Genomic DNA, 17,834 nt, shown 5'->3' on the forward strand with positions numbered 1-17,834 from the left:
TGGAATAAGTGAAACCATTCAACATTTTCTGTTGCATTGTCAAAAAATATCAGGAAGAAATTTATTCATTTTCATTATTTGGTATGAGCGGATTCTGGTCCACACTCCAAACCAGTTGGTGGCGGTAATGCACCACATCGTTGTTTGTGAACCTCCAAAAACTCCTTAGAAGAAGAAGAAGAAGAGGCGAATGACTGAGGATTTTAGACAGGCACCTGTAAAGACAGCCGGATACAGTGCGAAGTGGTCCTGCGGGCGTCCCCGTTGCATAGAAACGAAAATTGTCGGGGACGTCGCACATTTACAAACTTGAGCTACCTGTTAACCCTGATAAATGAAGGAAATCGTTCACCTTTTCATATCGGGAAAGAATGATATTCACGCGATAACAAGCGACGTTTAACCGGGCTTAACAACTGCAGCCAACGCTAGTTCTGTTAGCTTACTTGCGATTAACAATCGTTCCCTCCTGAGTGCGCTGTGAAAGGTACACTTCAGCACTTCAGAAAGAGAATGTAATCAGTGACGGGCTCAGTTTTGTTGTCAGTTTCTGTGAGCATCTGTTTTTACTGACGTGAACCGTGACGAACCAGGAATAAGTGAAGTAAAGGCGAACCTCAAGTAACTAATGGCAAGCTAGCTAATACTCCCTGGGTATTATCCGTCTATCGGAGCTCCTGTGGGAGCATAACGGAATTTCTTTCAGGTATTTATAGCAGCAATCAAAAAGGGAGATATGGCTGTTGACGCTGGCAGCATCCCTGAACTGGACCAAAAGAAATACGATGCGGACGAACAGGTGAAGATCATCTGCTTGGGAGACAGCGCAGTTGGTAAATCTAAGTGAGTATTAGCTGGAAGCAGCGATCAACAACATTTGAGCTTTCCTAACATTGTGGGGTTGGCACTTTTCTCCTTCTTTCGCAGGCTAATGGAGAGGTTTCTCATGGACGAATAGTATCCTTTAGCAGTTTATACAGTTCTTTGTGGATCTAGAAAAAGCAGGTGACAGGGTGCCAAGAGAGGAACTGTGGTACTGCGTGAAGAACGAGAGTGGTAGAGAAGTGTTGTGAGGCTGATGCAGGACATATATGAGGACAGCGAGACAGTGGTGAGGTAGGTGTAGGAGTGACAGATGACCAGGTGGAAGAGGGGTTGGAGGTATGCACCGGAGAGAAATGGAATTGAAGTCAATAGAGGCAAGACAGAATACATGTTTGCGAATGAGAGGTAAACAGGAGTAACAGTAAGGGTAGTGAAGGTAGATGTGTTTAAATACCTTTGGTGGTCAACCATCCCAAGCAACAAACAGCGCACAAGAGAGTTGCAGAAGAGAGTGCTGGTGTGGTGGAATGGGTGAAGACACATGTCAGGGTAGCAGCAAGAGTCAACTGGAAGGTTTACAAGATGGTAGTGAGACCTGTTATGGCGTATGGATTGGAGACAGTGGCATTAATAGAAAGACAGGAGGTAGATATGAAGGAAGGTTGGAAAGATAAATGCTAAGATTTTCATTGGGAGGGATGAGAATGGACAGAATTAGAAATGACTTCATTAGAGGACAATGCAGTTAGGGCGACAACGCAGGTTAAGCAATTTGGAGACATAGTGAGAGAGGCATGCCTGAGAGCATTTGGACATGTGATGAGGAGGGATAGTGGATACACTGGACAAAGGATGTTGAATGTGGAGTTCCCAGACAGGTGGAAAAGAGAGACACCTCAATGGAGGTTTATGGATGTAGTGAAGGAGGCCCTGTGGATGGTTGCTGTGACAGAGGAAGATTTTATTTAACTTTTATTTATATAGGGAATCTCAGCCAATGTCTATTACACAAGAGAGACCTGTTTTAGACAAACATAGTAAAATTTCAACAATAAAAGAAACAAAGACACTAGTTTTGAAGTGAGATGGCTGCACTGTTGTAACCCCTAAAGGGAGCAGTCAAAAGAAGAAGACGAAGAAGCAATTTATAAATTGAGTACTTAATTTTAAATTCAAGCAGGTGGGCTAGGAACAAAGACTTGGAAAAAGATTCTCTTAGCCTTAAGATGCTTTGAAGAAACAAGTTGCATATTGTTAAGATCCTTAACTCCTCGTGCAGTCGTCCCCAGCAGTTGTCAACCTATGCCTTGACTCTCTACAAACACGCAGCCACTGTAGGAGACAAGACCATAGCAGTTGGTAAGTACCATGCACTTGCTGTGACAACATAAAATATTTGAAACCAGTTTAAAATAATAATCTGCAAATCTTAAATTACCAAATTCTTTTTTTATTATTTTGATCCAAAGATTTCTGGGACACTGCTGGTCAGGAGAGGTTTCAAAACATGCATCCTTCATACTACCACAAAGCACATGCATGCATTATGGTAAGAACACATTCAAGTGTGCATGAAGAAGTGAGGATTAAAAATAGTCTGAAAAATGTAACTATGTTGTCAGCAACCAAGGTGAACTTTTGCTAAATCTTTCATCTTTTTTTTTCTTTTTTTAAGGTTTTTGATGTTCAAAGGAAGCTCACATATAAGAATTTAGTCAACTGGTATAAGGAACTAAGAGAGTACAGACCAGAGATACCCTGCTGTGTTGTTGCCAACAAAATTGATGGTGAGTCTGCACATTAAAGTTGGTGTGGAGTTCTTGTAATGACTGTATGCAATGGTAATGTTAGAGTTCGATGTGTGACATGATTTCTTTAGGTTGCAGTATTTTTTTTTAACTGTTTTGTCCAGCAAACTGGACTTTGTGATTGTGATTGTTTTTCCACATCTGCAGCCGACATGAAGGTCACTCAAAGAAGCTTCAATTTCGGGAAGAAGCAAGGACTCCCGTTTTACTTTGTGTCAGCAGCTGATGGAACCAATGTAGTTAAGGTCTGAGCAGGTTTCTTTCTTCTCCTGCTGTTTTACATAATATGACTGGAGTGAAAGTGTTCATTTTATAAGCCAATTATCAACTTCAGTCAGTGTAGTCATTATAACATGTTCACACCACCTGAACTTCTACTGCCGTCTGATAGCTCTGACTGTACCTCTTTCGTCAGATGTTCAGAGACATGATCAAAAGAGCAGTGGAGTACAAGCAAAACCCCAGTGACTTCATGGATGAAGTGATGCAAGAATTAGAGGTACACTAGCTTCTCTGATTTCTAATGTGCTTGTCCTTAAGCAACTGTAGAATTTTAACTTCAAAGAATTAAATATTTGATTGTGCGGTACTTAAAGTAGGAAATATAATGAGTTCATTATTGTCCTTTGTTGTTTTAATATGATTACTGGAGATCCTCTCTACTCAAAATCAACAATCATAGAGTTAGGACTAGTGACGAACTATATATATATACTGGATATCAAAGATGGAGAGGTGAAAAGAGGTGGAATCCTAAGATTAGGTGTGCAGCATGGGGAAAAGTTACTTAGAAACTAGTCACAGTTTGTATTGCTGCTGAGACTCACTGATCTTGGATTTAGCTGACTGAATTCAACAAGATATAAGCAGATGTTGCTTAAGTTATATCTGATTTCCAACTCATAGACTATATAAAATTAGTAGGAAAGTTTGAATTTAGTGAGTGAATTTAATCTAATGTCTAATGTAGCATCAAGAGCTTACATTTACACCACAGTCTGCACTGCAACCCATTCAACTTAGTGCATCACTGTCTACTTTACCACAGTATTGCAAACTAACCTGTTTTCATGCAAACTTTGAATAACAAAAAATATTGTACTTTAATTTGTTTAGCAAGACATTTCGCATTATGAAAAATACATAACTTCAGTAACACATCATCTTTATATCCAATCCCTGTTTCTGAAATGAATTAGGACTTTACAAGTAAGTTTTAAATTTCAGCTTTATAAAATGTTGCTTGCTGAGCAGTTCTTACCTTTGAAAATGATTCATCTTCCTCTCCCATCCAGTCTTTATCTCTCCCTGGGAAATACAGCAACTGTAGATTTAGGTAACAAAACACACTATGGTACAATCTGCAGAAAAGCTGTTTGAATTTGGTGATGTTTGTTGAGCTGTGTGAAAGCAGCATTTGAAATCACTTCCTACAAATTTCAGAACCACAACTTTATTTACATCTGCACCGTGAACGCACCACAGGGATACAAAGTGAAGAGGTGTGTGTTTAGGGTGTAAGTGAGACTGTGGGATGTCATTATTTTCTTATTACTACATGCTGTCAGCTGGAAGCACCTCCAGGCTGCAGCACATGAAAAATTAAATCTCTCAACAGTATTATGTGGCTATTATTCTTCCTATCAGATTTAATTACGCATTTAATGAAGGTGCCGGAACACCGTTCCGGATCATTCCAGCCCACTTTAACCCCCGTTGCTAATAGTGTTAAGAAATCGAGTTTCAATGGGCAAAACTGAAAGATCAGAATTCTTAATACATTTAAAAGCATAAAAAAATCAATATCATTTGTCAGATTAGTGCATTCAAAATAAGTGAAACCTAGTTAACATCTGCAGACTACAACTGCCTCTTTACACTTGTGTCATTTAAAGTGGTTCCGATTTTTAAGCTGTAACAAAATCACTACAAATTTATGATATAAAGAAATGTACAAAATGTACAAACAGCATTTGTTTTTGGCAAAAAAAAGTGTAGTTATGAGAAAATTTACTAATAACTGTTGGTGATAGTGCTGATATCCTCCATTCACTGCTTTCTTACAGAATTTTGACCTCGAGAAGAAAGATAATTCAGAGGCAGAAGAGGACGGATTGAAGGCAGAGAGTCCAGAGTTAGTTTAAAACATTTCTGATGACACCTGAAGGATCATTTCTGCTGCTTCTGTCCGGTGTCAAGACATCTTAATCTCCGTGACCGACACCATCAGCAGGAATGCTAATTGTAATTTTGGTGGTCTGCTTTTTAATTGATTGGAGGATGGCGCACGGTAATCTATAGATGTTTTAAATTACTGCCCTCTATTCTGTCTAGTGACGGTAGCGGGAATAATAAATGTGGTGGAATGAATAGGATTTCTGTTGTTTACAGAGCTCATTTAGCTGCTGTCATTCATACTTTGAACAATATCTACTATTCTTAAGGTAGAAAATGAATGTTTGCGTAAGTGTGAAAAAATTACTATGTGAAGCATTGAAAAGTAACTCGCACAGCAAAGAGAAGATGTGATTATGAACTGTACTTGCTGCTGTTCTCAGTGTTTGTGTGTAGTGTTGTGTGCCGTGCCAGCAGGGGAGCTGCATCTGTCGACTGCATTAATTTTATGATTTAAATTTTGTGTTTTTTATCTTTTCAATAAATGAGAACTTAATGTACCATGTAACCAAATCTTTATCATGCCTCTTTCCATCTTGCTGTAATGCAGCAATAGGAGCAGAGCACTAAATAATCAACTCATCACCATTTTATAAAAGAAAATGACAACAAGCTGCCTGTGATATGAGTAGATAATAACAGAGATATTAATTAATATTCAAAGTTAGGTACAAATGTATTTATGCAGTTACACAATTTTGTATTTTTGCCACCACAGTGGATTTTAAATCAGTCAAGATGTGCAGACTTTAATGCAAGAGGTGTATTGAAATTTTTCATTAGCGTCTATGAATAATTGCCATTTTCATACATGGTCACCCATTTTCAGAGGTCTGGAAAACTTCACTCATTTTAAATACAAAGACTGGATGTAAGACTTCTTTTGCACTCAGTGCTTAAGTCTAGAGCCCAGCTCACTTGAGCTGCTCTACTAGGCCTTCACTGCAGATGCCTCCAGTTTCTGCTTGTTTGTGGGCCATTCTGTATTCAGTTCATGAAAAGAGTGTCGAGAGTTATGGCTTAGCAATTAAAAAATATCCCTGAGAAGCTCTTGGGTTGCTTTTGCAGTATGCTTTGGGTCATTATCCATTTGGAATGTGACGTGCTGATTCCGGGCAGAGAGTAAAGCCCCGTACACTTCTATCACCGGTCACATCAGCTGCACTGTATCCATATAAGCCCATGAGACAGCATTGTCTGACGGTAGATGGACTGATTCTTATATAGCGCTTCTCTACACAACTGGAGCACTCAAAGCGCTTTATACAGTATGCCTCATTCACATAATAACTTTTTTCTAAGTGCTCTCATACTCCATTGGATGCACCAGAAAACAGCTTGGGGTTGAGTATCTTGCCCAAGGTCATGCAGATGCAAGAAGCCAGATCTACCTCCTGAGAGCATGATGATGGTTCGGATGAGCTCTCTATAGCACACTTTATGCTATAGACATAAAGTTTTATCTGTTCAACCAGATTTTTTTCCCCACAGCTGTGCAGGATACTTAGATGTTTCATGACAAAGTCTAATATAGCCTTCTTTTCCTTGAGTGTACCGAGTGGATTGCACCTCATTATAGTTCCATTCATAAACTATAATATAAATCTCCTGATTAATGGACGGCACGCCTACTTCCTCATGAATATTTATGCCTTAGATGTTAAGGGTTTCCCCACCAAGGAAAGAATTCTGAAATCATCCACTTTAGTTGTCTTCTGTGATCTTTTGGGCCTTTTTAGTGTCACTGAATAGACATTTATTCCCTTTAAGAATGTACCATTAAGTTGGTGATTTGACCGACCCTTCCTTAAGTTTGTGCTCTTTGTCTTATGCTATTGTTTTGCATTTTTCAGCCTAATTATGGGTTCCTTCAATTGCTTTGATGATCCTTGGACCTGATACTGAACAGCCTCATCTGGCATCAAACTGACTCTCAATCGTAGGAAATCATCTTACTTTTGAGTGTCTAAAAAATGGGGGGCTATATTATATAGTTTTGCTGTTTAAGATCCACTGTGGTGATGTGCAAAACAAGTAAAAGTAGTATTGTCCAAAATCCTGTAGATATGTTGGCATGTTTACCCTTTGTGTCGTATTTCCGTTCAATAAACCACTGAAGAGACTGAAGTCAAAACAAGTAGACAAACTCTTTCATGTTTTAATTATAAATTTATTACATAATATAACAAACATATATCTCTGTGGTGGAGATATCCTGGGCAACATCTCAGATCTTGCCTCAACCTTTACTATCTCCCTTACTCTGCATGAGGAATACTAGGTAGCTTCTGGTTAACTCATATTTGTACACGGGATTTTGTGTATTAAAATACAGAGGGACTTTTATATGAATATTTTTAAGTGTGCAAAGGGAGAATAATTGCAGATGAGTTTTCTGGTCATTTGATGCCGATAAGGGGAAGCTTAACCCGTGAGACAAGGCTGAGGTGTTGCAGTGATACATCCACCAATCTAAACTTCACAGTGCAAACAAGGAGAAAACTGACAATGAAAGAAAAAAAACCCTTTTGATGATAAGATCACTGGTTCCATTTGGTCACTGGACTCCAGTGGGTTTTTAAAAAAGGTCACGCTGCTGCCCCTATACTATGTAGATTGTGCTTTGTTGATTACAAAATAAGACAAAGGAAATTATTTGACCAAATGATGTGTACTTCTGTTACACTTTGCTCATTTTGAGTCTGTATCTGTGGTAATCTTAGCCACCGGTCCAAGCAGTTATTTAGTACAGCACTTATTCTCCTAACCAGGCCAGGCTGTGTCAAACTTCAGACTGCATATGTTCACCCTTTATCACAGTAAATCAAGCAGTTGTCTCCAAATTTCATTTAAATCAATAATTTAATAATACAGATATTAATTAATATGAGAATATATATATATATATATGTACTACTTCTTCAAAAAATAAAAGTAATGACTGTACTTCCAGCTGCAGGAAAATACAGAAGGATCTAACAAACATCTGTTCTCAAGATTTCCAGGAGATGGCACCATGTTATCATGTTATCTAACAGCTTTAGAGTGCTGTAACTAAGATAGTCCTAAAGCAAAGACAAATATACAGTGAAAAGTTTATTTACTTTTTGGCACATTTTTCCTTTGTGTTGTTTGTTCCTCACTGGATCACTTCATATAGCATATCCAAAACTCAGAAACTGAAGGTCTGAAAAAGGAAAGAGGAGTGCTGCCAGACAGAGTGGAGGGTAAAGAGCACAAATGCCATCTGGGAATGGGTTTACAAAACAGTGATACTGCATAAGCCGTGCCTACACAGTTACAAGGTGAGCTGTGGTTGTCTTGCAATATAAAATGTGACCGTGTTCATCAATAATGTGGTAATCTCAGTCTGTCTTGTTGCTCTTGAGCCGAGCAGTCCACTTTATGAAGACGTCACTTAGTACAAAACAAGAATGCCGGACGATGATGTTGAGTTTTGAAATGAAGATTAATGCATGTGTGCATTTTTATGTTTGTGTGTGTGTGTGTGTGCGTTTTGTGAGCACGTGTGTTTGTGTGACACAGCCACCATCTGATGGTAATACAGTAAGGCTATAGTGGACCAACTCCAGTGATGTAAACCCTAACAATTAACCACACACACACACACTGACGCTCTTGCACTGTCACACGCATTCTCATTGTTTCAATCCCAAACAAACGCACAAAAATGGAAACAAATAAGCGATTGCACACATACACACTGCCATACACACAGTGAAGAAGAACGACCACACAGAGAGATTCAGGGAATCCAGATGCACGCATGCTCTTGGACGATGGGTGGCTTTTATGTTAGCACCTTGTCACCTTGTTTTGTGCAAATCATCCCCTAGTTCATAGTTCAGAGTTCAAAAGTTCAAGAGTTCATAGAAAGAATAAAATCTGCTCACCTTTTTTTCACAGGTGGTTAACTATGCATATATGCCAAACATTCATATATAGATCTATATACTTTTTGTTTTTCAAAAATTTATATGAAATCTATTATATATACATTGCTTGTGATTAAAAAAAGCAAATATTTGTAGTTTGTTTATTTTTTACAAGTGTAAGTATGTTTAGAATGGACAGGAGATTTTTTTTCTGCTCTTTTTCAGTCACTCTAAAATTCAGATGAGTCATGATCCACACGCTACAAAATCTACCCACAGTGTCCGAGGGTAACAAATCAAACGACAAAAGAAGAACTGATAAGAACAATTTAAAAAAAGAAGTGTTCAAATGAGTCTGAGGACGTGACATCTACGTCAAAAACAAAAGAATAATCAGTGAGGTCACAGCGAGGCAGTGAGTGCTATTCCTACAACCCACATACACCGTTAAATTCCCCACCTGCTTTTACAAACTGTGAGAAAAAGAAACTAAACATGCGTGCACTTTTTCGCCAGGTGTAAGTGCCTTGGCATACTGATTGGATTCTGCTGATGCACAGAGGTTTTACTTTTTTTACTGGTAATAGACATTTACTGGCTTCCCGTCAGAGAAAAGCTATAAAATGCATTTCGTTGTGTGAATAAAACTCACTGTTTCTCACTGCCAGCAGAAGCTACTCATGAGTACAATTGTAGATTTGTATTGTTAAAGGAAAATTCAGTGTTTTTTTTTAAACAACCTGCGCCTTATTGTTTTGAGTTGTAGCTGTCCCTCTGTTTATGATATTTTACTCACTTAGAAAATGGTAAAGATCGAGGAAAGCAGCAATAATGTCAGGTTGTAAAATACTGAATTTTCTTTAAGACCTTGCAGAGGCTTTCCCATCCCCACAGCCTGAGAAACTACAGACATTCCCTGCAGTGGCATTTCAGAAGGGCATACACATCAAGCTCATTTAAGCTTGTATGGCAAGTTTTTATTGGTTATACAGGTAAAGGAACACAATTATTAGCTTTTTAAAAAAAATTATTTGAACAGTTAAAGCTTGTTTCTCCAGGTTTCCATGCTTGGAAATTGATACCAGACCTTGTGCAAACTGGTCTAAGTAACACTATCGGGGACAGGGATGGAATCTTTACTAGCTCTCTAACAGACTATGGTGGTGTTTAACTGTTGAAGTGTAAGAAAAATTCAATTTCTAGTAGTAAAACAGCAAGCAACCTCTTCATGCTGGTGCCCCAAACTTCCATCCCTGAGTGATAAACAGGCATAAGATGAAGAGCCCCTTTAAAGCCAGTCAGCTTGCACATAGGTGGCCGGTGCCCTTGATGTGTTATTGTGGATACACAGGCAGCGGGATCTGTTGCTGAAGCAGTAGGGATGGGTGTCAACTGGGGTCTCAGCCTCACATTACGGGATGCCCTTTAGTATGAAGGAAGACCGTAAGAAAATAAAAACAAACAACAAACTCTTTGTCAAAAACATGAAGCAACTCGTCATGCTACGGTTCAAAAAAGGAGTGACCATAAGGAAAGTTGGATACCTATGACAAAAACTTCATTTCCATATTTATATACTTTTTCCTTTCAAATATATATATATATATATAGAATACTTATATATATGTACGTATATATATAAGTATGTATATAATTGGTAGAAATGAGTAAACTATTAGTGGAATAGATTTAAAGATTTCTCTCTGCCTTCTATACTAAAAACCAAAAAAACAGGTGCAGATTAATTTATTATATTTCCTCTTTGCAACATTGTCTTTTCTCCTGAAAGCTATATTTAAATACATACATATATATATATATGTATATATTATATAATACCTATATATATTATTCCCTTTGGAAAACCAAAAAAAGAAACTGATTATGAAAAAAAGCCACGAGTGTTGGTTAAACATTCTCCAAATATAATAGATAGCACAGTCTGGGTACCAAGGCAGAGGGGGTTTTCTCCCACGGTTTACTTTGTGGAGCTCCGACTCTGGGCTCTAAAGTCTTCGGTTTAAAAACAGCACGTATACAGAAGACACACCTTTTTCAGGGCTGTGTGTCCGTAGCACTGTGTTCATTGCTGTTGATCTCTGTATAAATATTTTGAAAGGCAACTGAGCTTTCTGTGTGGAACAAAAAATTCTGCCTCCTCCTCCTCCTCCTTTACTCGAACTGCAAGAAGGCTTTCAGCAGCCTAATAGAGGGACCTGGGGGGTTATTTGGGAGGGGAGGTAGAAAGGAGAGGAGGGAGCGAGAAAGTGGGGATGTTACTAAGGAAACAAGTGAACCTTTCACAAATCAAATGTTCTAATTGGAGCTCGTCTGGCTCGTCTTAGCAAAAAATTATTAAATAAAAACGCCAAATATCATTTTGGGCCTGATTTAATTGGCCACAAAAGCAGGGTGGTGGGCAAGAAGAAAAATGAATGTATCGACTCCTCCTCTTCAGTGCATTGCCAAGTGCAGGGTGTTAATGCAGAATGGAAACAGAGTGTGCCTAAGAGCTGCAGGTCAACATTTGTGATGCCGAACATAAAAGCAGCCGGAGTAAAAGAGGAGCGGCCCCTATCGCATCGCTTATTTTCCTTAACCCCCGAATCTTCTGTCTGTCTTCACCGATCTCCATCTGTGGCTGTGTCTCAGGGCAGGGGTCAGCTCTCCAGCAGCTGTTTCAGTGCTCGCTCAATGTTCATGCGGTGTCCGACTCGTGTCACTCCCAGCTCTGCAAAGTCATCCTTGGTTAGAGCAGGGAGGTGAGAACCTTCGATCTCATGTTCCTGAAACCCTGCTCTGTGCTCCCCCAGGTTGATGCTCTCCAACCAGTCTCCAACATCATACTTGTTCCAGAGGTGGAGGGGTTTTTGGTGAAAGGGTCGTAGAGCTAAAAGTGGTGAACCTAACCCAGGTGAATGGGAAGGTGACGGGGACGGAGAGCGAGAGCGGGAACGGGCGCTGGAGCTCCTCATTACAAAGCGGACCTCCTTTGGCTCCTGGGGTAGGCTGAGGCTCGAGGATTTGAGGATAGTTTGTGGCGGTGTGGTTGGTGAGGTTGGTAGGCCGTAGCCTGAGAATCGTCCAAGAGGGTCGCCCCGATCAGGTGAGCCTGGACTAGGGGTGCGTCGGGTGATGGGGTAGCGACTGCCAGGGCGGATGGTGTATGTGGTTCCATAACTTCTTTGAGAGATGGTGTGGAGCTCACCTAGGCTGCTGAAAAGTCTGGTGGAAACAGACAGAGGCACAAGGCTTTAAGAATAAGGAAGACTGTTAACGAAAATAAAATAAAGAAGAAAAAATGACACTTTGGGTTATAGAGTGCAGTAAAAAAATATTTGCCCCATTCCTGATTTCTTAGTCATTGTTTTTCTTGCATATTTCTCACACTTGCATTTTTCAGATCATTTTAATGTTAGACAAAGAAAACCAGAGTTAATAAAAAATGCCATTTTTAAATTATGATTACATTTATTAAGGGAAAAAATTTATCCAAACGTGAAATGTTGCCACCTAAACCTAATAACTAGTTATGCCACTCAATTGCAATCAAGCATGAGCAATGAGTCTTTACACTGTGGAGGAATCCTGATCCTCTCATCTTTGCAGAACTATTTTAATTCAGCCACACTGGAGGGTTTTTGAACATGAACAGCCTGTTTAAGGTCATGCTAAGGCACCTTGGTAGGATTGAAGCTTTGACTAGGCCACTACAAAATTCATTTTTTATTTGTTTTTAGCCATTCAAAGCCTACTTCATATTGCCAGACAGGTTCTATTTAAGTGATTTCTTGATTCAAGGGTGTGGCAGTAATCATGCTTGGATGTCCAGTGAAACTAAACATTTAGTCACAATGAATTTGTGATTTAACAAGGTGGGCAATTGTATTTCCTCATTGGGCCAGGTAGTTTTGGATAGCTTTTTTCCCTTAATCGATAACATCATTATATTAAAACTGCATTTTTGTATTTATTTGAGTTATGTTTATCTAATATTAAAATTTGTTTGATGATCTGACAAATGTAAGTACGAGAAATATGTCAAAAAAAAAAAAGAAATCAGAAAGAGGGCAAATACTCTTTCACAGCATGTATATAAACAGCAGTCATTCATTTTAAAGTAGGTTAGTGCAGAAGAGAGGTTAATGGCTGTTAGAAAGATCAAACTAGTCAGACTAAGAACATCTAGCTATGCAAGTGACTACAGGGTAGTTCTCCAAAATAAGAGCCCTAGCCCTAATTTTTACTCACACCCATAAAAACCCCTAGTCCCTGTGACATTAATGAGCGTGTTTTTGCTATGATTAATTCAATTAAAGCTGTTGAGTCCTACTATAAGCATCCTTGAATAGGTTAGTGTGACCAACATTAGATTACAAATACAGTGTTTAAACAGATGTATTGTGTTACACTGAAACTGCTGATATCACTAACCTGAAAGCAGAATTCATTTTCTAATGTGTGACAAATTCTGTAGAAACAAACGCACACACACACACACACATCCAAATTTAGATGCAGAAGGCAGATCTAAAAGTAGAATATTAAATTTGATTTTCAGCTCTCTTGCACATTAGTTACATTTTGACTCACTCAAAAAAACGGATACAGTAAATATTCAATTTCATGACCACGAATTACATTGTTTGAAGAAACAGGTGGGAATTGTTGTTAAACACTAATTAGCATTATTTACTTGTTAATCAAAGGAGTAAATGATCTTGGAAGCTTGGCTAACACTTAATTCAGTGCAATACGTTTAGCATTTAGGAACTCTGAGAAAGAAGGATCGTACTCACGTAAACACTGAGGTATAACTATTATTTTTTTATAGTGACCTGATATGGGATAATAGTTTAAATAGTTTAGTCACCTTTTTTAACATATATATATATATATCACTCTTTTTTTGAAAGTTATTAGAAGCATAAATTTGTGACAGTCTTAGAGACTGAACGTTAGTATAAGAACAAGAACAGTAAGAAAGAGGGATGGAAACAATTAAGGAAATTTTAGCTATCATTGTGCAAGCAAGGAAAAACTGATAGGAGAAACTAAACTACTGAGTTACTACAGTGGTGTCTTTTTCATGCACGTTAACATGTCTGAAGGTGTAGCACACGTTTTCCATCTCCTGCATGTTTTTGAAACTTTTTTATTGGGTGAGATTTGGAGTAAAAGAGTGTAATGAAAGACCGGTAGCTAAGCAGCACTCGGGCTGGAAAAATGTTCAGACTACGGGGAGCCGACAGATATGAGATGAGCTCCATGCGCACTTACACAGTCGTCCTGCCCTCCTGGGCGCACAGTCAGTTCTAGACCAATCAGATCAGAGCAGCAGGGCGGAGCATGCAAGGTGAGCAGAGAGAGAGCAATGGGAGAGAATGTTAGCATCACTCAATGAGACGCAGCCTGCCAACCAGACTTATAATCTGCCTCAGCCCGCTCCGCTGTCTTTGCTGTGCGTCATCTACATGTATAGGTGTATGTGACTGTGTGAGTGTATGACTGTTCATCAGTAGATGGGCATGAATGCATTTTTGTGCTTGGGTTGCTCTACATGTCAGCATGACAAAGACAGCAGAGTGGGTTTCAGCACCTGAAGGTCTGACCAGTGGGCTACATGAGAGAGAAATGAGCACACTGTTCACATATCAAACACTGCACAAAGAAAAACGAACAAATAAAGAAACACAACAGGACAGCACATGTCTCTTGACTTTTAAAGCTGCTTTTGTACTTCGTTTCACATACATTTATATAAGAAAATAATCTTTTTTTTAACATGGATTTGTATGTAGAGCACAGTATATAAGCGGTGAATGCACGTGTGTTTTGGTGGAGCATATTCTGTTTTATCATGGTTTAAAATACAAGACAGTCAAGGATCATGGCCATCCTCAACACAAACACTGAAAATCAAAACAAAGTTATGCAACTTTCATTAAAAAAGAAATAAAATAAAAAAACAAAGGAAAGAAAACCAAAAAGCACAACAGAAATGAGAAACACACTTTTGTACGTGACCCAAAGCTCTGATACACAGCACATGAACAAGGTGGAGACAAAATTCAGCAGTGTAGTTTTTGAAGGGGTTTAAATGGGGCACAGAGGGGATGGGGTAAGTGATCGACGAACGTGACAATTAAGAGTGCGGAGATGCTGATGCTCTACGTGAAATGCTACAGCAGGTGAAGAGACACAGAGGCAGAGAGGGAGAGAGAGAGAAATAATGGTGTGCGCAGTCATCTTTTTTACAGCCAAGGGCAATCAACTGTCAGCATGTAGATAGTGGTGATCTCTTCATTTGGATAACATTAGGAAGGTGTGAATCCAGTCTGAACCGGTCTTACTTGATATGTTGTATTTGATATAATTCGAGCTTCATATTTAATTTATGGTCATCCAAAAGTCCAGTGTCTTGTACAAACAGGGATTTAGGACACCAAAGTATTAGGACAGCACATTTCTGTTTCTAATAGCAGTAATGAATTCCTCTGTAAAGACACATTGCTTTAACCCTGAACCATTAAATAATTGCCCGAAAGTCACATTTTTTAAAATTATTTTTAACAAAATCAATATTAATTTGCATATTTTAGTTGTGTAGTTTTGTATCATATTTGCTACATGTGTACGGAGGCCCTGAGAGACCAAACGGAATGCAACTTAAGAAAACACCAGCATTAAGAAAAACGCAAAAGCACACACAACGGAAATAGGAAAAACGAAAATAGGAAAAACGAAAATGGAAATAGGAAAAAGCAGATTTCCAAAAGCACAAGGGAAGTGTTTCTGGGGAGACAATAACCCGGCGGACCAGTTGCAGGAACCAAAATATGCTGAGAATTGTGCTGGGAGACACTTAAAAGAAGTAGAGGATCTATCGGTTTTGTGAGGAAAGAAAAGATGAGAGGTAAGTGTGTTAGCCTAACTATTAGCCCAAAAATCCGTCATCACGATTATATGAATCATGAGATTAAAACACACTTACCTAGCATGTTTTGGTTCCTGCAACTGGTCCGTCGGGCTATTGTCTCCCCAGAAACACTTCCCTTGTGCTTTTGGATCTGTTTTTTCCTATTTCTGTTTTCTTTTTTCCTATTTCCGTTGTCTTTTGTGTGCTTTTGCAGCATTTTTCTTTTTGCTGGTGTTTTCTTAAGTTGCAGTCCGTTTGGCCTCTTAGGGCCACCGTACCTCTGGCCTTTTTTTGAAAACTATTTCTTTTAAATGTATTGCACAATTTATTTTGTTTTTCTGAGGGAAAAAAAACACAGATTGTGTAGAAGTCTCAAAAACTGTATGTATCAAATATGATATACTAGGCATTAAGGGGTTGGAACATCAAACTATACTTGTCTAGAGCAACAGTAAGGATTAAATTCTGTGAATGGACATTAACTTGTAGCTCTATGGTGATTAGTTCTACAAAGACTTTCTCATTGTTCTTTCCCAGTCAGCGCTGTAACTGATTCCACTGACTCGTGGATGGAAACATGAAAATGCGATGCACAAGCTTTGGTGTGTGAAGTTGATCATGTCCTTTCGCTGATGTCACCATGATGAGAAGACTATGAAAAGTATGTTTTGACATCTTGTCAATGTAATATCGTCTGTTCATATCTTTCAGCTCCTCTTAGCAGCAGTGAAGTATGGTGGAAGCAACTTCTTCCATTCCCAATATTCACATAGAGAGAATATGATACAAGAAAAAAAAATCAGAGAAGCTGAAAGAAGGCTGTGAAAGAAAATCCAACTCAACTGCATCTAAAAAAGTGATCACAAACCACAGAGCTCTTTGTAAGGCTGAGACAGATCCACGACTCCATGACAATGCATTTAACATCCCGTCCTGTCAATTGTATTAAATGAGTAGCACTTCAGTGGGCAGCCAATAAAAGATACCATCTGTCCTTCTAACCTCAGATGTTAACTACCAGCCTGTCAAGCCACAAAAATACAACCAGTCTGAAGCCGGTTGCTTTATACTGGAGGAAATCAAAAGAGAAGATCCCACCACTTATGACAACATGACTCTTGAAGACTTTTGACGGGGTCAGACTTTGTCTGGTAATCTCGGCATTAACAGCCTTGTTAATGCTGAGATTGTGAGTGGATGGATTTCAACATGGCACACACCATTATAGTTCAGACAGGTTCAAATACTTGTTAAAATACATCCTTGAACCTTTGAGGTTATCACTGATGATAAAGTCTCTTGTCTTATCAATTATTATCAGCGATGACCGCAAAGAGCAGTGTATATGAGGATGTATTATGCACTATTTGAACAAAGGCTTTGGGAAACACTGGAAGGGGAGCTACTAGCAGGGTCATAGGTTAGAACCCAGAAGTGAGACTGTGCAAGAGATGAGGAGAAGCTTTCAGGAAGTACGTGCCTCCAAGCCCCGTTACCTTGTTTGCACCAACGGATAATCTACTACACACACTCACACACATATACACACACACACACACACACCACTAGCTTATCAACTGCTACCGTCTACTCTTACCAACACAGAACACTTAACAGGAAGCAAAGGAGTACAGCTGTAACTATGGAAACAAGGAGCCATCAACTGTAGTACTACTGTACTGTATCTCTAAAAACAATCATTTCTTGAAAAACATTGTGGTGTAGTAATACTTCAATTGTCTTTTTTAATGATTCTTGAGGGACTGTACAAGTGTCAGTGAGGGAATCAGCTGATGCAAACAAGGTAACAAATAACAGTACAAAGAATATTAATGAAAAAAAAGATGTATATAAGTACTGTTCTCCTTCAATGGGCTGATAGACTCGTTATGTAAAATATATTTTAAAAAAAGCTTTGGTTTACCCTAGAGTCTATAACCTTAAGGTTTACTCTCTTCGGTGTCCTCACATCTGCAGAAATATAAAGGATTTCATTGTACTTTCAGGTAAGGTGTGAAAAAAGAAACCCACAGATATCAGACAAAAACACCAGTGTGCTTCAGTTAACCCTGAGACAGCTGCTGCTATGTGAGAAGTCTTCTTCTTACGGATGTTAAAGACCAAAACATGACCTGCTAATGTTATAGGATATATTAACTATGCTGTTCCACTAATATTGTCAGGGAAACTAGCACCAACAATGGTAGTGAC

General features: G+C 38.8%; 2 protein-coding genes across 2 annotated transcripts in view; one reads left to right on the top strand and one right to left on the bottom strand.

The window, feature by feature from the left end:
* Positions 1–204: 204 nt before the first annotated feature.
* Positions 205–5,316, top strand: rabl2 (RAB, member of RAS oncogene family-like 2). The gene is made up of 8 exons (XM_080304781.1): positions 205–843; positions 928–957; positions 2,105–2,184; positions 2,295–2,374; positions 2,501–2,612; positions 2,781–2,878; positions 3,049–3,132; positions 4,700–5,316. Exons 1-8 carry the CDS (start codon positions 737–739, stop codon positions 4,775–4,777), a joined length of 669 nt encoding a protein of 222 aa, XP_080160907.1. The 5' UTR covers positions 205–736; the 3' UTR covers positions 4,778–5,316.
* A 1,641-nt stretch (positions 5,317–6,957) lies between these two features.
* Positions 6,958–17,834, bottom strand: part of shank3a (SH3 and multiple ankyrin repeat domains 3a) — a 214,676-nt gene continuing 203,799 nt past the window's right edge. The window contains exon 27 of the mRNA XM_080304780.1: positions 6,958–11,929. Within this exon, the coding sequence (XP_080160906.1) occupies positions 11,365–11,929 (565 nt within the window). The 3' untranslated portion in view covers positions 6,958–11,364. The remainder of the gene's footprint in view (positions 11,930–17,834) is intronic.

This window comes from Astatotilapia calliptera, chromosome 7, assembly GCF_964374335.1.
Source record: "Astatotilapia calliptera chromosome 7, fAstCal68.1, whole genome shotgun sequence".
NCBI lineage: Eukaryota > Metazoa > Chordata > Actinopteri > Cichliformes > Cichlidae > Astatotilapia > Astatotilapia calliptera.